This window comes from Drosophila mojavensis, unplaced genomic scaffold, assembly GCF_018153725.1.
Source record: "Drosophila mojavensis isolate 15081-1352.22 unplaced genomic scaffold, ASM1815372v1 contig_74, whole genome shotgun sequence".
Taxonomy (NCBI): Eukaryota; Metazoa; Arthropoda; class Insecta; order Diptera; family Drosophilidae; genus Drosophila; species Drosophila mojavensis.
In genome coordinates, this window is record NW_025318899.1 from 3,627,588 (window position 1) to 3,652,848 (window position 25,261).

Below are 25,261 nucleotides of genomic sequence, written 5' to 3' on the forward strand. Positions count from 1 at the left end.
GCGAAACCCTACTGGCTCAATTGGCTCTAGTTTTCTTTTGTCTACAGCATTTTGAGGGCTCTCGTTGCGTTGCCTGACCTTAGCTGCCAGCTTCACTGAAATTGAATTCACTCGAGGCTCGAGGCTCGTCGATTAGCAGTTAGTACTGCTATGAAAGTATTGCAAAGGCGCGAGATTAATTCAAATTTCATCAATCATCGGCTCGACTGGAAACAAAGTCAACGAATTTCGTAACTGCACCCAAAAAGCGAATGCAGCAATCGGGCATTTGGGCATTGGGTCTCAGATTCTACGTAGAAACCTTGTTTAAAGCATTTTTAATTGCTAATTAATGTTGTTTCATTCATTAATCGAGCTGCTGACAAATTATGGCCGTTTAATGGATTGCATAGCAGATTAATTCGAGACCCTAAAAATAAAACCAAGTAAACTAAATGCACACAAAACATAAACGAAAAAAAAAAAACTGAAAAAAAAGACATACAAATGATGCTGGTTGAGCTTAAGTTGAAACTAGAAATTCAATTATTGTTATAATAATATAGCCAAATAACCGGAAGATAGACGATATATCGATTTGTACATGGGTTCAAGTATTTCAACTTTCAAATGCGATATTTTTGTGGCAATCAAACAAAAAGCAACAGCAACAACAACAACAAAAACAAATACACAACAAATTAACGGCTCTCTAAGCTAAAAGTTTTCAACTTTTTGTTATGGAATAATTAAAAGACGAGCTTTCTACGCTAGACACTTCTCAAGCCGCTTAGCTTCAAGAATATATATATTCATTTAGTATATATATTCATGTAAATAAAAAAAAAACTTTAATTGCGCAATTTGTGTGCCAGCTACGAGCGCGACTAAGTGGACAGGTTCTTCTCCTCTTTAACTTGATTTGTATGCGCTCCCAGCGAGCGACGCGTCGACAGCCAGGATGTGGCTAGGCACTAGTTAAGATGCTCCGCGTCTGGCACATAAATAATAAGATCGCATGACTTTTGTTTTTGTTCTGCTTTTGTTTTTATTTTTATTTTTATTTTTTATGCATTTTGGACAGCTGACTACCACAATAATTTCGCCGGCAGCATACAAAGCGCAGGGCGAGCCACAATCGAAGCAGCGACAACAAACAATGAATCATTTTCACCCACTGCAAGTCCGGCGAACGGTTCAACAAACCTCACTTGATTTTTGGGAAATAATATTGAACAAGTCACAATATGACAGGTAATTAAATTAATTAGCTAACAGGTGTGGGAAAGCGAATTGTGTGCAAGGCCGAAGTACAAATGCTCTATGCAGAAATATTTATTGAGCAAACTTCTACCGATTCGGTAATACCGAACGTATTTTAATTGAATTTCAGATGAGATTTATATGTAATAAAAATAAAACCACAAGGTTGAGGCAAGAGTGAGCTGTTTAAAGATATTAAGTCTAGAAAAGGTTAATGAACCTAAAACAACTTTCTGCGTTTTTGTTATGCAAACACATTTATTTTATTAATTTTTCAAAAAGTAGATGTTCTAAAATTAGACAAAACTAGCAAAAATATTTATTTATTAATTCCTTGAATCTATCAGCAATTTACATACAGCATGCAAGTTTATTTCAATACGTATTTTATAGGCAGGCCAGGTGACGTCGCAAGCCAAAATGATCTACATAATGCTTGATATTCGTTGACGTCTTTTGCTGACGAAAAGATTTCAGCTTTGCACAGACTTCTCTGTGATCAGACTTCTTTAATAGCTCAAAGACTTCAATCCGATTCGAAGATCAATTTAGTTTGAAATAAAATTAAAAAAAACAAGAAGGCACAAGGCTGCTGCGCAAATGCTCTAAAAACAAAAATACAAATGGTTAATAAATATTTAAGTTCCCTTTGCTGTAAGATTGAAGCGATCGATTTTCCTTGAGATTATTTTTATTTTATTCCACAATACGATAATGATCTATTAAGAGCGGAAGCTGAAGAAGTATTTAAAATTAATTTTTAATTTATTTTTATTTGAATGTTAGATACAAGTAAATACATTATTATATAGAACTGGCATACAAAAAAAAAAAAAAAAAGTATTTAAAATTAATTTTTAATTTATTTATATTTGAATGTTAAATACAAGTAAATACATTATTATATAGAGCCGGCATACAAAAAAAAAATAAATAAAAATAAAAATAAAATAAAAATAAATAAATAAATAAAATAAAATAAAATAAATAAATTAAACAAAAAAAAAATTATTAAAATATATTAAAATTTTTTAGTTCAAAAACTTCTCAAATTAAAAATGAATTTTAGCTTCAAAATTTTTCTATACAAATAAATTAATTGTACAAATATTAATAACTTTTAGCATTCATAAATAATAGAATTCCAATTGCTAATAAGCTGATGCACATATAAAGAATTAGTGAAATTCGAGCAAGCTTAAGCATATTTGAGCGATGCGTTATAAAGTAAATCGGACATTGGATTTATTTGCATTCTAAATGTTGTAGGCCATAAAAGCAGCAGCAACAGCAGCAGCAGCAGCCGAAGCAGCGACAGCTACAGCAAATGCCAGCTATGAACGACAAGCGGCAACAAGTTCAACTTAATTACATACATCCTACACCAAGTTAACAGCAAGAGCAAAAGCAACAGCAACAGCAACGGCAACAACAGCAACGACAACAACAACAACAACAGCCATTGATGCGTCAACAATTTTTGCACTTTTGTTTCAAGGTCGAAACGGCATCATCCACACAATTCACGTCATCATCATCATGGCAAGATAATGAACATCGTTTCAAGTGCGAGATCTGATCCTGTTTGTCAAGAAGGAAATGAAACGAGAGCTGTATACGGGCTCTATAGAAAGTTCATCGTCTGGATGACCTCAGCGTACAGGATTTGCTGACGATGCGTTTTATTTTTGTTGTGCCTTTCTAAAGATGATGTAGCTAGAGACAATCAAGTCAACTAGGCAAGATGTGACCTTAAATCAAATTCATCGCTTCACGTCGCAAATAATGAATGCGATATAATTTAGAATATGTCTATGCGCTGTGTAGCATTTCCCTCTTATAGTACGCTTGCCTTAAATTCTGATTAAATGGCTCACTGAACGGCTCTAAGCACTTGAATCTAATGCATAATGGTCTCAAAAATAAAAAAAATGCCATTAAAATAGATTTATGAACATTTCGGCACACTCATAAATCATTCCACCCACTAGCTGATATGCGTATGCATATAAAGACACAGCAGAACAGACAAACATTCTTCGTCTGCGTGTGCTGCAAACGTTGCGGAAGTCAAAGGCTAATTAAGGCGCTTGACTTTTAGAATTGCTAGTAATAAAATTACGAGCTGCTTGAGTCTTGGGCTTTGTTTTGGTTGCTCTGGTTGCTGTTGTTGTTGTAGTTTGGGCGCGTTTCTGGTCGGATGCATTTAGAGCTCGGTGGCAACAATTGATTGCCCTTGCTTTTGCCAACTCGAGCATGGGACACACGGGCGATTAAGGCGTGCGGAGTATCACACGCCCTCTCTCGTTCTCTCTCTCTCTCTCGGTCTCCCTCTCACTGCTTGCGGACATACCACGCGACGCGCCCTGTGGTGCGCCATTCACACATGAAGATAGCATGAAGATCAGCGAGCAAGGTCAAAGACGAAATTTAAATGCCTTTTGGCATGGCCGACACAGAGACCGGCCGACCGACCGCATGACCGACCGACCGCGCGCAGGTCTTGGCCAGGCCAAGAGATTCTCATTTGCAGCAGCAACAACCACAAAAAGTTGCCAAATTGCCGCAGCTGGGCGAAACAAGTTTTATCTGCGGCCAGTTCAATGGCCGAGCATTTGAGGGTCAACAACAGGATGAGGTTCAAGTGCGTATAACAAGGATGTCCTTGGTGGCAAGAAGCCTGGCCAGGCAGATGCCACACAGATGCAGCAATTCGTTTGTTACTCTATCTGCGCTGCATACCAAATGAAAACGAATGACTTAAGAAACGAACTTGTCGCAGCAGGAACTGTTGCAACAGCAGTAAGCCGTAAGCCGTAAGTCGATTTGCATATAGATTGATTATTTATTTATAATGATATCGTAATACGAGAGGGCAGACTGATTGCATTTTAACGCTCGCCGCGCCGATCGGATCGGATGGGATCGGATCGGATTGGATCGGATCGTTCAAGGCGTCCACTAATGACCCGATTAGCGTCTAATTGAATTATAACATAACCCACGCAACGCTCAAACAAAGCAAAGAATTCCAAATAGCTTCGATGAGATCGAGCGCACTTGAACTCCAAAACAATATCTACTACACGTTTAAAGCTCACATCCGAAATAAACCTGCTCGATGACTTTACAAATATGCCCGCTCACGAGCTGAGCAAAGGGAGTATATTGGTTTTGTAGATGACCGTAATTTCAAGAAATTATATATATACACACATGTCTGCATGACGAACGGGTATTACGCAGTCGGTTATACTCTGCACACTCGACTCTTCTCAACTTTGTCGACAATTTGTTTGTCCGGCTTCGATTGCATTGTTTCGGCCATTGGCAATGAGTGTGTTAAACCCATATGAAATCTATATATACATCATTTTCGTAGTCATGCTCATTTAGATTGGGGCCAAAAGCATACGGGAATAAGTGCATTCCAATTGGAATGCTATTATTACTAATTATTGCTTCTTCTGTATTATTGATATAGCCATTGGGCAAACAAGTTTGTGGCTAAATTTAAACAAATTCGCCGCATTGTTAGCCCAAAATAGAGACAAAAAAAAAAAAAAAAGCACGCACATTAATAATCATAAATTTGGATGCTGTTGCCACGCTTCATTCATCCACACAAAGGAGTATGTATAAAAACGTGATCAAATGATAATTAAATAGCCAATTTAACGGCATTATTTGCAGATTAGTATACAAAACGAATTGTTCCTGATACTGAGATTTATATAGCAAATAAATATTTCAACCAAACTCAGCAGCAAAACTCAGATTAAATAAAAATAATTTTTAACTGCGAGCAAAACTCACATTAAATATAAATAATTGTTAACTGCGAGCAGAGGTCGTTCACGCATCAAATTCTCGGCTTGATTTGCACTTGACAAATTATGAAGTTTATATATCTCGCACTCATTAATTGTTTGTATATTTTCGTGCTTATGGGCAAGGTTCACATAGCACTCATTCATCATTCATTTGGCATGTAAATTATATGCAAAGTCCAAGCGCCACAACGAGCTGATCAAATTAAACGGTTATTCTCGCACCATAAGTCTGTCGCATTGCCGTGGGATTAACGGCGAGCTGCACCACTTCCGCGCAACCTTTCAGCGCTGCAGTTCAAGTGGGGCTGCTCGACAGACAGACAGACAGATGGGGACAGCCGGACAAATGGGCAGAGAGACTGATGGAGTTGTCGACGCGCTTGACAGCTGGCTGTGTTTATTTATGGCCCAATAGCCAAATTGTTTACCAAATGTCAGCCAGGCCATAGCTAAGGGCTTACATAATAGATGCCCGCCAAGATGGATTCGCCAGAGCGTGTTTTATCACTCTCATAAATAACGCATACGCACCGTAAAGCATAGCAGCCCAATAAGAACGGCAGCTGGCAGCTAATAGCTGGCTAAAAGGCGGCGTGACAAAGTCTTTACCATGCTGTCGAGCACTTTTAGCTCATGACTCTAGCATTTGCATAAATATCATTGACCATTTGTGGCGGCATCTGCTTTCAGCTTCTGCCGCAGCTGCTGTCACGTCGCGTCGCCCGCGCTGATTAATTCGCGTCTTAATTTGTTTGAAAAGTCTTTTAATTAGCGCAAGCCCAGATGCCATAAAGCAGGCAGCCACATTTGAATTTCAAATAGATATATTTCGGCTCTTTATTTTGGCAAAACGTTTTTTTATTTTATGACATCTAACACTAATTATATGTATAATACTTTGTAATGTATGGGGTGTTACGGCTCTCTCTCCTTCGATTCGATGGGTCATAAAGTCGAAACGCTTGATCGCCTACTATAAATTATTATATAGAAACATTGTCTTTTTTTTTTTTGCATTTTTTTGCTTAATTGAAGCAATTATCCTTGTGCGTTGAATTGAAGCTAACGTGCGCAAACTACTCAAGAATTTTGGTCAAGAGCGCAGCTACAGTAAGTGCTGGCTATGAGTGAGGCTAGAGCTGAGGCCCATCTAGAAGTAGTGTCCGTAGTGGCCATGATGATGATGCAGTCCGTAGTAGCCGCCGTAGTAGGGATAGCCTAGAGTAGAGTGGTGCAGAGTTTCAGACATGCATTATTAGATTATGGCTCGCCACAGTGGACTCACCGAACTCACCCAGGCCGTAGTAGCTGCCGGTGTAGTGCGGCCAGTAGCCGCCGTAGTAGCTGCCGCCGAAATAGGGCGAGTAGTAGCCATAGCCGTAGGAGGCGGCGCCGTCCAGATCCTTCTCCTCGGCCTCGACGCCAGCCTCCAAGTCGCTGCTGGCGGCCTCTGCCTGCGCCGCCTGAGGACGCGGCGCTGCCTCGGAGCCGCTCAGCAGCAGGCAGAACAGCGCCAAGGAGAGCAGGAGGCAAGCGGAGTTGAAGCCGAACATGCTGTTGCCGGATTAGTTTGCAAGTTAGTGTTTGTTTGGAGTGGTGCTTGGTGGTGCAAATGCCACTTGATGTGTACAACTGACTGACTCTCGAGCCGCGCTGCATGTTTATATAATGGCTAGCGATTCTTGCAACGTCGCCGCCGCCGCCATCAAAGCGCAGCGACAAAACAATTGTCTACGAAAATTTGCCTACAATTGGGCGACCCCACGGCTGCGTGTGTCCCCGGCAGTGCCCCACCAGCCGAGCCACCCACCCACACTGGCCAGATTATCAATGAAGCGTACTCACGGCAACTCGTGGCTCGAGGGCCACGACGGGGCTTCTATTTCTTGCATGACCGATTACTAATTACAATGCTGCAGCTCGATCTGCCTCTCCCTCTCTCTCTCTCTCACACTCGAGATCATTCTACCTCTCTCTCTCTCTTTGCTTTGGTCAGTGGGGTCAATGTCGTAAACAATATTAATTCTTATATGCCTGCCCATAATTTATTCAATTTAATTACAATTGCCCGCTCACAATGTTTCGCTCCGACTAAAGAGGTTCAAGAACCCTTATGACGTCCAGAGACTTGTGCTTACATAATGCAAACACGTTCCCCAGCCAGCCAGGAGTGGGGAGTGGGGAGTGGCGCTGAGTCCCACTCGGAGAATGTATAAAAGGTAAATTTATGGATGCCAGTCCGCCAACCCGAAATGACAAACACGAGCACTATAAATTTGACTTTTGCCAAAGTGGCGAAACAACATTCTAAAGCAATAAAAAATAAAACTATTCTAAATCTTATATCTATAATAAAAATGCTAAAAAAACCTAAGGCTAAATGAAATGAATGTGGAAATGAGCGAGCATCCATTTGGCATCTTCACTAAATATAACACCCTATTAGTCGCTGACGTCTGTGAAAAAACTCGATTATAAAGTGAAGCAAATATGTTTACATAGGCATGCATCGAGTGGAAGCGGCTGGGAAATATATTTTAGTAACGGAAGTTAAGGTCTTGCATATATACGTTTGCCTAATTAAGCTATTTTTATATAGGTAATTAAGGCATTTAGCTATTTATAAATGAGCAGTTCAATTTATATTCAAATTAGTTGTTTCAGGTCAGCCAAGCATGAAAAACTGAGAGCAAGTGTAGCTTGAGACGTTGCTCATCTCATTTGTCATCCTATATGGATTTCAATTCATCTCTCATTTCATCTCAGCTCTCAGCTAATTGAGCTTACGTTTCATATATTTCATTTCACCTATAAAATGATTCAGCTCATTTCTCATCTGCTCAGCTAATTCATCTCATTTCCAATCTATTTCAGTTCATTTCTCATATGGTCCATTATCGAATTCAGCTCCTGTTTCATATATGTATGTATGTATATATATAATTTCATCAATTATTTAATTCAGCGCCTCTCTCATCTATTTCATCTCTTTTCTTTATCTCATCTCTTTCATCTCATTTCACATTTGTCTCATTTTATTTTTCATCTCATTCAGCTCCTGTAAGTATATAATTTCATCAATTATTTATTTCAGCGCCTCTCTCATCTATTTCATCTCTTTTCTATATCTCATCTCTTTCATCTCATTTCACATTTGTCTCATTTTATTTTTCATCTGGGAGCTGAATGTCCTGTTTCATATACTTTATTTCATCTCTCATCTATTTCATCTCTTTATTTTCATCTCATTTCTCATTTCAATTTACCCCATGCCTCATCTATTTCATTTCATATCTCAATTAGTTCAGCTCGTCTCTCATCTGTTTTATCTCATCGAATTCAGCTCATTTATCATTTATTTCATTGCATCTCTCATAATTTCTCTCTTCAGATCTCCTGTCTCCCATTCCAATTTTCCTTTTACTTTTATTTATGGATAAACCTCAACAGTTTTTGTTAATGGGCATACAGTTTTACTTTTTTTTTTCTTCGCGCTAAATTTGATTCAGCAGGTAATCAGGTCAGCATATCTCATGTTCTTTATGCCTCAACTTTATGCTTTATGCTTTTCCTCTTCCATTCTCTTTCAGCCAGCTGCTAATTGTTGACAGCTTTTCAGTTAGGTTTCATGCTTCGCGCTGAGTTTCTCAGCAATTTGTATGTTGTGCGGGGTCAGGGTTCAGCACAATGGGCTCTGGTACGTTAAGAGAACCAGCTAAGGTCTAACCAGCTACCCAGTTAGCCAGCTAATTGCCCGTTTGCTTATCTAAATTACCGCGTTAACCAAGAACCTGCGTCACAGCCGTTGTAATTAGGCAAATTAAATGCTTGACTGCCCTGACGCAGAATCAAAAAAAAAAAAAAAAAAAAATAAATAAAAACAAAGACAAACATAAATTCATTAGGCTCGCCAAAAACAGAAACACGCGTAGAACAAGACTTTCATTGAAATTTATGTGAACTACTTCAACTATTAAACTAGAATCAACTTAAAATCAACTTGAACTCCGGTTGAATCTCTATCCTCTTGACTCAACTTTTTTAGGCATAGGTCTATGCATAGGCAATATTATTGCTGTCGCCAAAAAGTTTCCATAAAATTATAATTTATTCAAACAACAGTCGATGCTTAAACCAACTTAAGGCTAAAGGCAAATAAATAATATTTTATAGCTGCTAAACTATTCCAGATCTTGCGTCGTTATAGAGTCCTGTGTCTTCGGCATATCGGGGAACTGATGGAAGAGCGTCGCCGTTGGCTTCGATTCGCTAGTGAGGCGCGTCTCGTAGATGCGGCCCTCGTTGTTGATCAAATACCAGTTGGGCGTGGGCGTGATCGGTGCAAACTCCTCCTGGTTGAGCGTTGTGATGGGCGCTGCAGTGGGCAGCTTCTTGGCGATGTCATCCAGCTCCTTCAGATAGACGTCCAGGGCGCGATAGTCGCTGTTGTTGTGCACCTGCGCGGCGGGCACGAACTGTGGCGCAGCTGCCAGGTCGTGCTCCTGCCACAGGTTGCGTATGGTGGACATGACATCCGCATAGAGCACAGAGTCCGGCGAGGGCTGCGGTGGGCGGGCCGCTTCCACTTGCTTTTGATTGCGGTTGTTAGCTGCTTTACGTGAGTTCACCAAGCGGCTGGCCAATGGAGTTGCGGAAGTTGTTAAGCTCCCAATTGTCTCTGCCACAGCTGCTGCTGTTGTTGTTGTTGCTTTTGTTGTTGTTGCTTTTGTTGTTGTGGTTGCTTCATGACGGAAGTTGCGCCCCCTGCCAGCTGTCTTTCTCTGTGCACTTGCTCTAAACAGTCGCTGGCGACGTCGTCGACTTTCGCAGTTGGTTGCATTTCCACAGAGCGAAGGCTTCGGCTTCGGCTTCGGCTTCGTCTTTGGCTGTGGCTCTGGCTCTGGCTCTGGCTTTGCATCTGGCTTGGCTGACAGCTCATTCGGCTTCACTTCATCGGGCACAAAGCGTGTCGCATTCTTGAGCAGCTCATCTATGTGCGCCACGAGCTTCAGGCCATGCGGCACATCATACTTGGCATCGGAGCTCGACTTGGTTTGCCGCTTGACGCGCTTGCTGCGTTTGTGCTCCTGCAGGAGGGCAGCGCGCAGTCGCTGCTGCTGTCCGCGCTGGTAGAGCTGCTGCTCGAGCGCCTTTTGGGCAATGAGCGTGTGCGTCTGCCGCTGGATGTGGCGCTGTCTCAACTGTGGCTGCCCCTGCCCCTGTCCCTGTCCCTGGCGCTGCCTCTTCAGCAGTCGCTCCGTCTTGCGCACCGAGGCGAGTATCTCCATGGGCAGCTGCAGATTGTTGGCGAACAGCGGCGCCAGCTGCGTCTCCTGTGTCAGCAAGTCGCCCCCAGGCGATTTCACTCGACGCGGCGGCGGGGCGCCACGATTGGTGCTCAGCTTACGTGGCTGCTCCCAGACAATGGGCTTTGGTGGCGGCGCGATGACCGCTGCTGCCTGTGGCGGCTGCCTCTGCCTCAGTCGCTTCAGCTGCTGGAAGTGCTGGGGCGGCTCAATGATGCGTATCACGTCGCCCGCATCGTCGTCCACGTAGCCAGGTCGTATGTCCTGCAGGTGCGGCGGCACGCGCTGTGTGGGCTGCTTGGGCTCTGGCCGCGAGACGCGATAGCCAGCTGGCGCCACTGAACTCGACGTGTTCTCAATTCTAATGGCCAGGCTGTGCTGCAGCAGCATAATCAGCAACACAGAGATTGACCTGCGCAGGCAGCTCCTTTGTCTGAGCATTTCGATTCGCATTTTTACTCTCACTTTCAAGGCCGATTTTCACTTTCAACGATGTCGACGGCTGCGTCGCAACTGCCTCGAATCGGCGCTATCATTGCGACTTTATAAAATTTCCTCAGCGTTTTTCCAATTTTCCAGTTTATAGCCCCGACGTTTGATTGGGTTTCGGCACTTTTCTTCGCTGCCAGCTCATTTCTCCTACAGCCATGACGAGCCATTGCAGCAGCGTTTACATCGTGCGACTGCAATGAAAGCGAAACTGGCAACGGGCAACGGGCAACGGCAACAAACTGCAACTGCAGTGACGTTGCAAGTCGCTACAAGTGCTGCGGCAGTCAGTGTTATAACCGGTCAAAGACGTTGCCCCATGCCATGCTGCCCCTGCTTCCCCCAACAACAACTATCTCCACCACATCTTCTAGAGTTTATTTGTGGCCACGTCTTGATTTAGAAACCCACTTTGCATATGCAAACACCTCTCGAGTTTGGCACATTTCAGTGCAAAACTAGTTTGAAATCAAATTTTCAAGTGTGTTTTTTCTTTCACGTCTAAACACTCATTAGTAGGCAAAAAACTGTCCACTGAGCCTAAACTTGAACTTCATAAAGCTTTACACATACATATATACAAATAAAGAAATATACATTTGCATATTTAGAATGGTGTTGCTAGAGTGAAAGTAAGCTTAATTAATTTACATATTGTTAATTTAGTTATTTACCTTTGTTTTCAATGAAAACATTTGCATTTAAAGCTCTCATTTCGCTTGCCATTTAAATAGCGCGCTTCATTGATAACTCTCAAAAGCTGACTGCTATGCTGTGAGCGTCAAATGAAACGTTGGAAATGAAACAAAGTGGAGCGTTTGCAGCTTGAATGATTTTGTTGTTGTTGAATACCAACTTTGAAAAATCTTTAAAATATTTTATTTAAGTATTAATAATTAAATTAATATAAAGCTAAATAAAGCATTTGTTATTAAAAGATTGCTCTTGCTGAAAATAATACTATGCAGCGTCTGTAAAATATTTGTAAAAATAAATTAATAGTTTAATAATTGAATTTGATTTTTGTTTTTATTTTAATAAATTATTTTATTGCTAAAACTCAGCTGTTTGTTTTCGAAAACATCGCTACTTGCTACGAAATAAATAAATAAATAATTATTGAATAATTAATTAAATAATTGGATGGATGCTGTTAGACATAGAGTTAGGTAAGATTAGGCAATTACGTCATTCAGTTGCAGTAACTAGGCAAGTATAGGAGGCACAACTACAAGCTAAGCCAGATGAGTCTCGATTCGATGCGATTAATACAACAAGCTATCTATGTTAGCCATGGGAGTATAGAGGTTTAAGCTAGGGGAGTTGCATGCGTCTTAAGTTTAATGATCCACAACCAGCGGCTGCCAGGCATTGTCGTTGGCATAGCCATAGCGTCCAGCACCACCAACAGCACCGCCAACCGCACCACCGGCACCAAAGCCCATTCTACGCTCGTGCGATGTGGGCACCACATGTTGATAGGCCACGCCCATGCCCACGCCCAGATTAACAGCAGTCGGCAGCGTGGCCGCAATTGCCTTTACTCTAGATGGATAACGTTGCTCCACCAGCCGCGACTCCTCCACAGCGTAGTCGGGCTCCTGATCATCGAGCGAGCCCACAGCTGCCCCATCTGTGCGCCTGTTCTTCTCGAAGAAGTCGATGATGGGATGATAGCTATAATTGATGCGGCGAGTGCCATTGTTATTGTTGTTGTTGTTGTTGTTGCTGCTGCTGTTGTTGTCGAATATGGAGTTCACAAGCGGCGGCTGTGGAAATGCCGTCGATTGCTGCTGCTGCTGCTGATGCTTCCTCTGCTGAACGTAGGTGGTTGGTAGTGACGCCTCTGGGCTGACTGGGATCGCGTTGCTGGGAGCAACTGCGACAGAGGTCGTCGTAGGCTGTGGTGCATAGAAACGTGGTCGCGACTTTTGGAAGCGCTGTCCCGATCCCTGTCCCTGGCTCTGGCCCTGGCCGAGGGCAGGGTTAGATGATGCAATTGAGCCGGATGCAGCAGTCGCTTGGTGGGCATGGGTGGCAGTACCGACACCGACACCGGCTCCGGCTCCGACTCCGATTCCGGCCGCAGCTGCGGTTCCAGTTCGGGCTGGTAGACTGCTGGTGGCGGCTGTGCTCGATGGTTTGCTGGATAGGTGTACGGGTATCCGTACTCGAGTTGATGCTCCTTGATGTCCCCCAGTTGTGGCTGCGTGGGTGGTAGTAGTGGTTGTATAAATACGCTTGCGCTTGATGGGCACGTGCGGCTGCTCCCCAGCCAATACGTTTACCTCTTGATCGGCCTGCGTCTCGCTGGGCGATAGATCCATGTCGATGTCGACGCGCGCCTCCGTATGCTGCGGCCGCCGGCGGCTCAGCTGGCTATAATACTTTTTCGAGCTCGAGCTGCCAATGGAACTGCTGCTCTTGTGGCCCTTGTAGCCGCCAGTGGCAAAGGGATCCTCGTCGTCCGGCGGACTCAGATAGGGGCCAACGCTAGATGGCGCTGGCAGCTTGGCGCGCACCTTCTTGCTGCCCAGATAGCTGAGCTCATTGTTCGGCGCATAGCTCAGACCCAAGTCGTCCTCGTCGCTCTCATCGTTGTAGTCCAGGTCCTCCTCGTTGATGGTGCTGTAGCCGTTGCTGTTGCCATTGTCCAGCTTGTAGCCGCCGGGCGAGTACTCCTTGGCCTGGATGGAGGACAGCGGCGGAAACTGCTGCCGATAGCCGTCCACCTGGCACGAGCAGCAGGTGGGCACCTTGAAGATGTCCACATGCAGCCCGCGCACCTTGTCCCAGCTCAGCAGCCGATGGTAGTTGTACACCTGCGAGCAGTGCGAGCGATACGTCTGCGCCAGATACGAGCAGCTTTCGCCAGGATTGCTGCCAAGCAGAGAAAGCCAATTAATTAGAACACTTATTTGCGGCTCAACTGTGAATGATGCAGGCTTGAGCCAGAGCCTGAGCTATTGCCACTGCAAAGAGGCTAACTTATGAATAATCAGCGATAAATAGAGTCTTGCTTTCTTGCTCACAGTTGACAGCAGATTGGCATACCGTCTGCATTAACTTATCTTTAGCTGGTATTTGAGACGTTCATCTTTCTGTAGACGTTCATCTCGTTTCTTTGGCTGCTGCTTACAATATCATATCTCTATCCTAATTATATGGTTTATGCCACATTTGCTATCTGTATTTCACTCTCATTTTCTCTGTATACGATCTCTCTTGGACTGTTTAGTTAATGAAATAATTCACTTCTCTTGAATAATCTATATATAGTCTGTATGTCTATTTACTCTTATATCGCTCCTATTCTCTGTATTTTTCTCTCTATCCGTCTTTCTAGCATATTTTGTCATGGTCTTCACTCTCCCTATAGATCTCTATTCTCTATTTTCTCTACTTTTATTACACTTACGAGATAAATCTCTTTGTCTTTCGATCTTCCTCTCTGTGCGGTTTTGTCTCTTACTCTGTGCTTCTATAAAGTCTTCTGTTTTTCGTCTCTTTCTCAGCAGTATTCAATAATTAACTATGTGTTTTCTCTAAGTCTATCTGTCTCTCTTACTTTTCCTTCCTCTCTATCTCTCTCTCTCGCTATCTCTCTATCTCTCCCTCCCTTCCGTTTGCTGTTTCTCTCTTACCCTCACTATCTCTCTCTCTGTCCTTCTCTCTCGTTTGCTCTTTCTCTTTCAGTGATTGTTCTAGTCTCTTTCACTTATTACTCTCTCTCTCTCTCTCTCTCATTTTCCATAAATAAAGCTTTCACTCCTTGTCTATCTGAATCTCTTTCCATATATACATATATGTATACCCTATCATTGTCTTCCTCATCTTAAGCAACCTTTAAGTGTATAAAAATCGTGAGAATTTCGCCAGTTGCTCAACGCACATTTTTCTAAATTTGACTGTACATTATTATTATTTTGAGCAATTATCTTAGCTGTTATTTGTGAAACGAGACCAACTCAAGTTTAATTGCGAATGAAGATGACGCTGCTTAATAGCCTCCCCATTAACTGGACCAAAAATAGAAACTTGTTGATGTAACTGTGACTTCGATGGTGATAATTATTGAGTTCCACGACTCTTATATGAATAGCAAATGAGGCTTTTAATTGCGACAGAGCTCCACTCCACTAGAGATGTGGCTCACCTGCACTTCTCCAGGCGCAGCGTCTGCGTGTGCTGTCCCGTGTTGACGATGAACTTCCACTCGCCCGACGCTGCCTTGGCCTTCTGGGGCCGGGCGTAGCGGACGATGCTCTGGCACATGCTGCCGGCGGTGCCCTCGTCCTCACGCCTAGGTGGTTTCACATGCAAGAGAAAGGCAATCAAAAGTTATTTTTAAGACAAACGATTTCTAAAGATCATTCGATCTGTCGATCTGTCGATCTTCTGCTCCACTCACCGCTTTTTATTGACAATATAATCGTCGAACTCGTCACCGAACTCGAGATTGTTGTTGGGCTTATCGTAGAACTCGGCCAGCAGAGCGCTCATCGCATTCTTGTGCCGCCTGATGCTGCCCATGATCTGTTCGCTGCGTGGAGGTGAAAGTGAAGAGTGTTGTGTGTGAAGAAGAGAGTGTTTGGCTGAGGTTAAGTATGAGAGGAGGAGAGGGATGAGGGGAACCACCGACAACCGACAACCGACCACCGAAACCACTATACTATATAAGTGTGCAAAAGCATTTGGAGGAGGTGTACCAGAAATAAATTACTTTTTATTTTTAAGCTAAACATCTTACGACAACTAGACTAGGGCGGGAACCGAGAGCAAACCAACCAACTAACTAAGCGGATCTTACAGCGGATAGTCGTCGGTACGTATGCACATGTTGTTGGTGAACCGCTCGCACTTCTTGTGCCCCACCACGACGGGGCTGTGGGCGCTGGCCGACGTCTTCGGCCGGCTGCGACTGTAGGGGGAGTTCTGCACGCGCTTCCGCTTGATGGGCGGCATCTTGTGGCTGGCCGGCGGTCGCTTGTGGCTGCGATAGCGTGGGCCCGCAATCAGCTCCTCGGGACTGGGCAGCGGCTCCTCGGCGCTGCTGCTGCTGCTGCTGCTGTTGCCATTGCTGACCTCATAGAGCCGCTCGTCCGCAGAGATCGGCAGCTGGGTGCCGTTGAGGCCGGCAAAGGCGAGATCTTCGATTTCCTCATACGACTGCGTGGGCGTGGGCGGCAATGTGGAGGCTGTGGCTGTGGCTGCGGCAGTGGCTGCAGTTGCAGCTGCTGTGGTTGTGCCTGCACCGCTGGGCAGCTGAAAGGCGGTGGTGTTCAGCTTGATAGTCCGGCCCGCTGCACCGCCCAGCAGCTGCTGCTCGCTCACCGAGACGGGCACAGAGCGCGTCAGCTTGTGCACAAATTCGTTGGCTGCGCGGCGCACCCGCCTGCCGCGAGTGGCGTTCGCCTTGGGCGCTGGCAGCGGCTGTGGGGCAGTGAGCGCCTCATTGATCATCTGCGGATCGAGCACCACCGATTGCATCTCCTCGAAAAAGTCCTCCAGTGAGCTGGCCGCCTGCTCCTGATCCGCCGCCGGCTGCCCGCTCACATCAATGGTGCCCACGCTGTCATCCTGCTCCGACTCCTCCACAGTCAGCAGATCTTTGCGCCTTCTGCAGCGGCGTCTGTCGCAGCGCAATTGCTGCCAAGTCGTCGCTGAGCTGTATATACTTGCGCGCCGAGCTCTTCACCAGATTCGCCAGATCGTAGACAATGGGCAGCAGCAGCTTCTTATCGTCGCCAAACATCATGCGAACCTGCAAGCCAAAGGGAAGAATTAGACAAAGGGCAGCTGTAGGTGGCTACAGCAGAATCTCTTCGGCAGAGATTTCACTGTAATTATAGATAAGTGTGGGCGTGGCTCACCTGCTCAAGCCGCAGCTCGTGACCCTGTTTGGCATTCATCTGAGCCGAGATCAGAGCCGAGAGCGCCAAACGCTGCTGCGAGGATAGGACACGCAGTATGGGCATCACTTCAGCGAACTTCTGGCGCAGCGCGCGATCCGTCAGAGCCTTGGACAATGCCGTGCGCAGCACTCGTTCACGCCAATCGAATTGCGGCAGCTGTTTCTCCGGCTCCGGTTCATCCAGGTCCACGCTAAAGTCCAGCATGTTGTCCTCCAGCTTCTTTTCGGCCTGTTGCGCCGCCAGCTGCTCGTCGGCCAGCTGCCAGTCATCGTTGCTGGCTGCGGCGGCATCCAATTCCTTGGCATCGGCAAAATCGAAATCCAGCAGCTCCTCCTCGCTGGCGTTGACCAGATCCAGGTATAGCACACAATAGAGCAACGCCCAGAAGAGGCAGCCGAATGCGCGGCCCGCTTTCATTTTCCGCTGCGAAACAACAAAACAAACGAAAGTTGATGAGAAAATGGGCGTTCAGATTGCAGTTATTAAGACGAAATTAAAATCCACAAATAAAAGCACTCAAAACACACAGCAACAAAAACAGAAACAAAATTCAAATAAAAGCCACACAAAACAGAAAACAACGAAAATAATTTGTTATTATGCGTTGCACGCTTTCAACGGCGCATTCTAAACGAAAGACTTAGGCAACGAACTTTTGCTTTCGTTGCCACGGATTTAAATTTATTTTCTACGCCTTTCCAGCTGAAAGTAAAAGCCATTAACAATTGTAATAAAGCCGTAAACAGCAGCACTTGCAGCCACCGCACCACCACACCACCGCACCACCACACACGGTGTCAGCGGTAAGCATAATCAAGTCATGACAGCGGCTATTACAGCAGCCACCGCTGCTGCTTTTAGGTAATCGCCATTGGCCTAGCCATAGCCAAAGCCATATAGCCACATAGCCAAAGCCATATTCATAGCTAACGCTAAATCACAGTCATAGAGCAGTCATAGCCATCGCCACATTGTGGCCAACATCCACATCATCTTCTTTGCCTGCTCAACAAGGCGTGAAGCATCAAACAACTCATAAGTGTCGTTGTCAGTGTTGTTGTTGTTGTTGTTGTTGTTGCTACTGTTGTGGTCGCTGTTGCTGTTGTGTGGCTGCTGTCAGGTTTGCAGCCATAAATCAGGCAACCTCTGCGCGCTATGATCTATGCAGTGAAATGGGCAAAGACCTTGTGGTTGATAGATAACCTACCTATTACACTATACAACAGCATTGCGGCACTCGGCAGATGTAATAATTTAATATGCCAAGAGCATAACAGTAATGGGCTTTCCTTTTGCTTCTGATCGCATATAATGGAAAAAGCAACAGCTTGAAGCCTCATTAATGCGGAAGTCTGGGCTTAACAGAGTGTAACTCGCATGTGGTAGCTCTTTCAGCTCACACTGATTGGCATGCATCCAAAATAGTTTTCAATTTGCACGCTTGCTGACATAAATCTCTGGGATACACTTTTATGAAGTCAGTGGGTACTATTTGCTATTATTACTGGAGATTTCTGAAGTCTATAGACACTTTCCTTCAGTAAAAGTTCAAATTAGTCAGAAGTCTGATTCAAATATTCTTGAATGATTGTAACTCGACTAAGGGCAGCTCTATTTTGAAAACTAGTTCTCTTCTTATTAATATTTAACCAATTATTTTACTAACATTTTTGTATTTTAAATTCTTTCGCTAGACTGAGTCCTGAATGATCGACAATTGCAGAGTTTTTGGTTTTTTTTTTGTTTTTTTTTTTTTTTTTTTTTTTAGATAGTTCCTTTTAATGAACATTCTGAATAAATACATATAAAAAAAAATATTGCTATATATCTAGTTTTCAAATACATTTAGATATTGTTTAATATGCTCAAAATATATAATTTAATTGAGTAATATATTTATATAATATACATGATATATATCAAGTATCACAATACAAATATATATAGAAAAGCAATTTTCAATCAATCTCCGATAGTCATCGGAATGTGTATCAAACAGTTAATTATGTATAAATAAATATAAATATATATAAATATGTATGTATAATACATACATAAATCAATCTAAGCTTCACAATGCAAATCTGGAAGGTTCCAAACATTTTCGAATTTGAGCAACTCAAAAAAAGAAAATAGAAAGAGTTTAGTAAATTAATTTATTATAATATAAAACAAAATTTTATTAGGTTAAGTATTTTGTAGATTTCCTTCGTATATAAATTTGCTAAGCTCAAATTCATTTAGTATCTTTAACTGCTTCTCAATCATTATCAATCAGACCAAAGCTGCTGCATTTCACAAAATGAACTCCCCATTGAGCAGCGAGTCATGCTTCTGCCCTCAGCTTGAACTTGCCCACATTCATTTACATACATATATTTCTATAAATAATTTTGTTTTTTTTTTTTTGTTTTTTGTTTTTGCTGTCACACAATGGAAATGCTTGCGCCCACGGAATGCCAACAATTGCATTCGAAAGTGCTCGTCTGTGAATGCCAATGGGAGCTGACAAATTCGAATGCTAACAACACCCAGTCTGAAGGCATGGCTGCTTGGCTGACTGCCAGCAGCTCCTTGGGGCATCGTTAACGGCAGCATCCCGCAGTTGCTGATGCTGCTGCAGATGCGCTGACCTTTGCGCCATTGAAAAGTGAAAACTTGGCTTGGGCTGGCTTGGCTTTATCTATCGACTGGTTGACAGTTTAGAAAAGGCAGCCAGCGACATTTTAACAGGCGCCGCACACTCAACCAAAACAAGTCACAAGGCCAGTAAATAATACACAATCACACATATATATACATAAAGGTGTATTATATACAAAGAGTCGTCAGCAGCATCTTCAGTGTGAGCTATGGCCGCCCCCAGCTGCCAACGAGCTGCGATTTGTGCACATCGTTTGTTTTTGGCTTTATGCTTTGCGCAGGTCGTGAGGACGTTGCCGTTGCCGTTTTAGCCACATCTTCAATTTATTTTGCACACCTGCGCACAGAATGCCATTGGCCAAGCTCAATGGCCTGAAGCGTGAAAGAGAGAGAGAGAGAGGGAATCGCTTCTGGTTTTTAGCTTTTTTGTGCAGCCTTTTGCATATGCGGTGCTGGCATGCGCTGGGCTCTGGGAAAGCGTTGTCATGTTGGCGTATTGCAATGATGCCATAAATCAAATTAAGCCAATAAGGCGAGCTGCAATGCGCTTCCCACGGGTCTCGGCTGAGTAAAAGTACATAGACACACAAATTGCCAGCGATGCTCGAATGAAAGATGCTGATGCTGCAGCTACTGCAAAATAATTTCACTGCTAATTCTTTGGTTATCTTAATTAGCTTACGATTCGCGTGCGTTGCGCCGTGCAACAGACACAAACTGGGCCAGTCGAAAAACACATCAAGCAGCAAAAAAGCAGCGATAAAGCAGCGCTGCAATAAGAGAAACAGCCACAAGCAGCAAGAAAGTCGCGCGTCGAGAATCCAATAAGCAGAAACCAAGCTGCAACAACAACAGCAACAACAAGCACAACAACAACAACTAACCGACTAACCTAGTAAGCTCAGAACTCGCATAACGAGCTAGACAGAGAGTTCAAAGTTGTGTGGCGCATTGGCTATCGAAGAGCCAAAAGCTGAACATTATTGATGGCGCGTGCTGACACATTCAATTTGCCGGCCCTAAACGAAAGACTTAGGCAACGAACTTGACGCCATTAAGCAAACAGCAGCAACAACAACACGCAGCTCACGCACAGCTTAACCAGCTGACACAATTTCCTCGGGCGTAAAGAATATAAAAAACAAAATTAAACGAAAAAAAAAAAAGAATTCAAATTTTTGTTGAGGTGCCTCGTTATTGTTGTTGTTGTTTTTGTTTCTTTTAGAAAGTTGTTTCCATTTCACATATTTGGCTAAAGAAATAAACATAAAAAGATTCCATTTTCGATTTGTGGCTGTTGTTTTATGATTAATTCATTTTGGCCAAGAAATCAGTTCGTTCGGCTCGTTTATTTCCGCAGTCAACAAAATAAAATCTTCTATTACAACTTTTCACTTTTGTTTCTGTTTGTTTCTTGGCAAACATATAGAAGATATATATTTCTATGTACGACTTGTGTTTACTTTTAAGCTAAGACAATCACCTTCGGCCTCGTTTAATTGCTGAGAATTGCAGCTAAAACGTCTTCTTCACCAATTTTCACTTTTTTCCTTCTTTACTTCTTCACTTCTTGTAGGCAAATTTTCACAGATTTCACACGCGCCTAAAGCTGCGGCCGCAGCGCTTCTCCGCCCAGATCGAGAGCAGGAGAGTAGTAGAGCAAACAGACTGTGTCTGTGTGTGTGAGTGTGTGTGTACGCTTTTTTCTCTTCAAGTCTCTAAGTAACTGTTCACTGCTGCCGCTTACACACGTCTTAACGCTTTCAACACTCGCCGGCGACTGTTTGCAGAGCTGCCGCAGCGGCAGCTGCTGCTGCTGTCTCTGCTGCTAGCGCTGCCTCGGTCGCTGCCTCGGCTGGCTGCGCCGTTGGTTCTGCTGCGACGTGTTTACATTAAATTGCCAATTGTCTAATTGCTTTTCTTTTGCAGTTCGCTGAACCGTTAGCTTGGCATTAAAATTCACAATTTCAATTTGCTAAATAGCTCGCACGTAATGCGGAAGCTCTAACATTTACGCCTCATTTATAAAGTTCGTGTCTTAAGTCATTCGATTTTTTTCTATTTTTTCTATTTTTGTTATTTTTTCTTTTTTTTAATAGCTCCAGTGGGTCAGGAAGCATACAGCCCTAACGGAAGCTTGACAAATATGCATAACTAAATAACTAGCTGCTGTTGACGCTGCACGAATCTCGACAGTTTTTTTTTTTTTTTTTTTTTTTTTTTTTTTTTTTTTCAACGGGGGGTCAGCGCAAATCAATTTAATAAGACAGACAGGCCAGACAAACTTTGTTTTTTTTTTTTTTTGTTGTTGTTGCCAAACAGCCCTCGGCCGTGACTTTAACTGCACAGTTAGCGCCTCTCGCTCAACTCCAATTGAACTGCAGTGGCTCAGCCAGCGGCTATTACACTATTAGAGCCACTTTTCTGCACTTTATTGTTATGGCTCTATCTCTATCGTGGCGGGGGCAGCGTGAAAATCATAAATAATAGATGCTTTTGTTGCCACTTGAGGATTTGCTTCACACTTTCTTAGCACAGCGGCTGCATTTTATTTCTCTTTTCACGCAATGCGTTTCGAGTTTACGCACATTGTAGTATTTATGAGCATTAAATCGTATTACCGCATCGCTGGCGTTTTATTTTATTGCAGCGTCATCAATCAGCAGCAAAAAACACACTTGATAAACTTTTTTCATATACCTCTAAAATGAAAAACGAAAAAAAAAAAGAAAACTTTTCCGCTGTGCCATAAAATGCAAAGAGCATGGCTAATTTGCGAATTACCGTCAAGCATTGTAATATAGTTGTTGTCTAGCTACTACTTTTAACGACCAAATTGCCAGCAGTCATAGCTGTTATCCCTTGATTGATGTTCCAGCAGCGACTTCATTTGCTGCTGCTCCTCCTCAGTTCCTCAATTGTGTGGCAATGAGGAAAATGGCCAGGTGCTCTGCTTATGCAGCTGAGCTTTTATAATTCGAATCGAACAGCTCATTAATATGCTGCCTAAATGCATAGCGTTTGGCTAATTATGCATAAAGTCTAGCTGAGAATAAGCTTGGCTCTGATGCGTGAAACATCTTCCGGTTTAATCAGGCTTCAAGGTGACTGATCAACGATTGATGGCTTAAATTTTTAGATGTTTACTTAATCTTCTTCTACATTGACTTGAGCTTATTTAAATAAAAAAAATATATATTTAAACTTGTTTTTACATAGTTATTTACTTTAGTTCAGCTGCTTAACGGACCAAGTTCACAAGAACCAGTTCCAACTGGAACGTGTTGCCAGCTGTCTGCAATTAGCTCATGCACTTTAATCCAAATAGGTGGCAGCTCTATTGGCTAGAAAGCTGTGCTGCCAGCTTGCCAAAAAAAGCTGAGATAAAGTTTACCTTTCACAGCTTTCAGTTTTTATAGCAACAAAAGCTCTTAAATAAAAACTTTAAATACATGTTGAAGTATTTTTAAGATTTTGTACAGATCGGAACTGACCTAATGATAATTTAAATGAAGATTTAATGACACATGCATATATTTATATGAGTTCGTCGGTTTCAAAATAATATATCCATCTAAATGGTGATATTATATCTTAAGATTCGAAGAACTTAAATATTAATATTTATTTTAGCCACATTCACGATATAGTTTTCTACTCGTAAGACTCATGGGTTTTGATTGGCATTTAAAAATCATAATTTAAAAATTTTATCTATTTTGATATTTTCAGTTAAAAGCTACATATATGAGCTATAAAGAGTGAGATATGGTTTTACATTCGTCAGTCAATGGAATATGATCCTACATTCAATCAATCATTCAATTTAACACACAACTGATCATTAAGCCAGTGGGTCCACCAATTTTACAAGAACGACATCAGTTAATCAATATTTATATAACTCCCTATTCAGTCAATTTAGCAATCAGTTGGAAAGACAACAGTCATTCAGGCCATCAATCAATTAGTCAATCAGTCAGTTCGAAAGACAAGAGATCATTCATACCATAAATCAATGCATAGAAAAACAACCTGTCATTCAATCAATCAATTAGATTACCTACTCAGTCTGTCAATAAACAAAAAATCAATGTTTCATATTAAAAGACTCTTCAATTGGTGTAAATATTAATTATATTTTGTGTTTAATTAATTTATTTGTACAATTATATATTTCTATACATACATTCATATATATATTTTCGTATATATATATATATATGTCGATAACAATAATATCAACTCCTACATTACATACGAATCATTTGTTGCAAACTAAGATCTGGTGTGCTACATTGTGTGGTGCAGTTAACTCGACTAAGGCTACGATTACGTAATGCGGCTCAACTTGGGGGAAAATGAATTTGTTGTTTAGATATAGACTAGAAGAACTAAGTGACTAATATCAACTAAGCACAAGTAGCGCCATTTAATTAAACATAGATCCTAAATCATAAAATAAACTGTGCATATCAAATATTTAGAATATATATACAAACGATCGAGAGGAAGAAAGAGAGAGAGGGAGAGATAGATCTCAATCGATAAAGAGGGAAAAGTAGAGAATACAAATAATACTGCTCGACAAGCACGCTGATTTCGAAATGGAGGACAGTTACGTAGAGGTGTGGCATGTATGTGTGTGTGTGTGAATGAGCCTGATGTACATATATTAGTTGGTGGGCAATGGCGACGTGGTGTGCAGGTGGATGCTGATGGAGGTTTGGTGGTTGGGGTGGTTCAGTCAACGTCATATCTCGCACTCGAACTCTGAGATGCGATGGTTGAAGTAGACAACGCCATGCTCGAGATCCTCACTGAAGCCGCTCACATCCATATAGTCGGAGGCGGCGGAATCGTCCTCCACCCACTTGTGCAGCGAGCGGGTGATTTCCAGGCGCGACTGTGCGAACGAGGGCCGCATGTGCGGCTCCTTGTGCCAGCAGCGGGACATCAGATTGTAGAACTCGTGCCGGCTCTCCTTTGGCAGCTCCGGGCGCAGACCCTGCGGCACACGGCGGATGACCTCACGGCCCGTCAGATGAGAGTAGGGCGTCGAGCCTGAAGGAACAGCAGAAGGAGATTAGTATATACTCTTGCTAAATAGTATCGCTTCCTACCCAGTGTGGCAATCTCCCAGAGGACAATGCCAAAGGCCCAGATGTCCGTCTCGGTGGTGAACATGTGAAACTGTAAACTCTCCGGCGCCATCCAGCGTATGGGCAGTGCATGCCGCTTGCCAATCGTGTCATGGCCATGATGCTTCTTCTCGGACGACGTCTGGTCCTTGGAGCAGCCGCCGCCGTGCTGGCCATGCTGGCCAAAGGTCTGCTGCCAGTGCTGCAGTATGTAGCGACTGCCAAAGTCGAATTTGAATTTGTGCGCATTGCTGCGCAGGATGTCGTTCGCCGCATTCTTCTCCTGCTCCTTGCGCATGCGCTCCGCGTCCAGATCAATGGACATGCCAAAATCACAAATCTTGCACATGCCATTGTGATCGAGCAGGACGTTGCGCGCCGCCAGATCGCGATGGACAATCTGGGAATGAGATGAGGCAGGGGTCAGTGATGGATTCTCTCGAAGAGTTGGGAGCCAAGCTTACCCTATGCCCGGCTATGTACTCCATGCCGCAGGCAATATCCAAAGCGAAGCCCGCCAGAGTGCGCGGCGAGAGCGGCGCCAGGCTGCGTCCTCCCGGCACCGAGGCGGGCAGAATATTCGTGGCACTGCGCGCGGCACGCAGCAGCGAGAGCAGACGTCCGCGCATCGCATACTCCATGATCAGCATGTGGGGCTCTGCGAGGGGAATACGAATAAAAGAGGATTCAGT

The 25,261-nt window shown here is 43.4% G+C and overlaps 4 protein-coding genes across 5 annotated transcripts in view; all 4 read right to left on the reverse strand.

The window, feature by feature from the left end:
- Window positions 1-6,074: 6,074 nt before the first annotated feature.
- LOC6581334 (pupal cuticle protein Edg-91) lies at window positions 6,075-6,821 on the reverse strand. Of its 2 annotated transcripts, none has more exons than XM_032731562.2 (2): window positions 6,361-6,821; window positions 6,075-6,293 (listed from the first exon to the last, which is right to left on the reverse strand). In XM_032731562.2, exons 1-2 carry the CDS (start codon window positions 6,626-6,628, stop codon window positions 6,226-6,228), a joined length of 336 nt encoding a protein of 111 aa, XP_032587453.2. In that variant the 5' UTR covers window positions 6,629-6,821; the 3' UTR covers window positions 6,075-6,225. The 2 variants fall into 2 exon arrangements, with proteins under 2 accessions (XP_032587453.2, XP_002007069.2); XM_002007033.3 differs by having other exon boundaries at window positions 6,370-6,801.
- Window positions 6,822-9,256: 2,435 nt separating this feature from the next.
- LOC6581335 lies at window positions 9,257-10,771 on the reverse strand. The gene is made up of 2 exons (XM_044010184.1): window positions 10,025-10,771; window positions 9,257-9,955 (listed from the first exon to the last, which is right to left on the reverse strand). Exons 1-2 carry the CDS (start codon window positions 10,769-10,771, stop codon window positions 9,257-9,259), a joined length of 1,446 nt encoding a protein of 481 aa, XP_043866119.1.
- Window positions 10,772-11,937: 1,166 nt separating this feature from the next.
- On the reverse strand, window positions 11,938-21,203 carry LOC6581336 (neurotrophin 1). Its single transcript, XM_032731673.2, is given in 7 exon segments — window positions 11,938-13,750; window positions 15,027-15,173; window positions 15,282-15,413; window positions 15,681-16,492; window positions 16,494-16,634; window positions 16,744-17,208; window positions 20,912-21,203. Coding segments are annotated over 6 exon segments (3,231 nt in total). The 5' UTR covers window positions 17,203-17,208; window positions 20,912-21,203; the 3' UTR covers window positions 11,938-12,210.
- Window positions 21,204-24,070: 2,867 nt separating this feature from the next.
- Window positions 24,071-25,261, reverse strand: part of LOC26527581 (mucin-5AC) — a 29,390-nt gene continuing 28,199 nt past the window's right edge. Inside the window, exons 4-6 of the mRNA XM_015161776.3 lie at window positions 25,034-25,227; window positions 24,552-24,969; window positions 24,071-24,492 (exon numbers count right to left, since the gene is read on the reverse strand). Of these exons, the coding sequence (XP_015017262.3) occupies window positions 24,182-24,492; window positions 24,552-24,969; window positions 25,034-25,227 (923 nt within the window). The 3' untranslated portion in view covers window positions 24,071-24,181. The remainder of the gene's footprint in view (window positions 24,493-24,551; window positions 24,970-25,033; window positions 25,228-25,261) is intronic.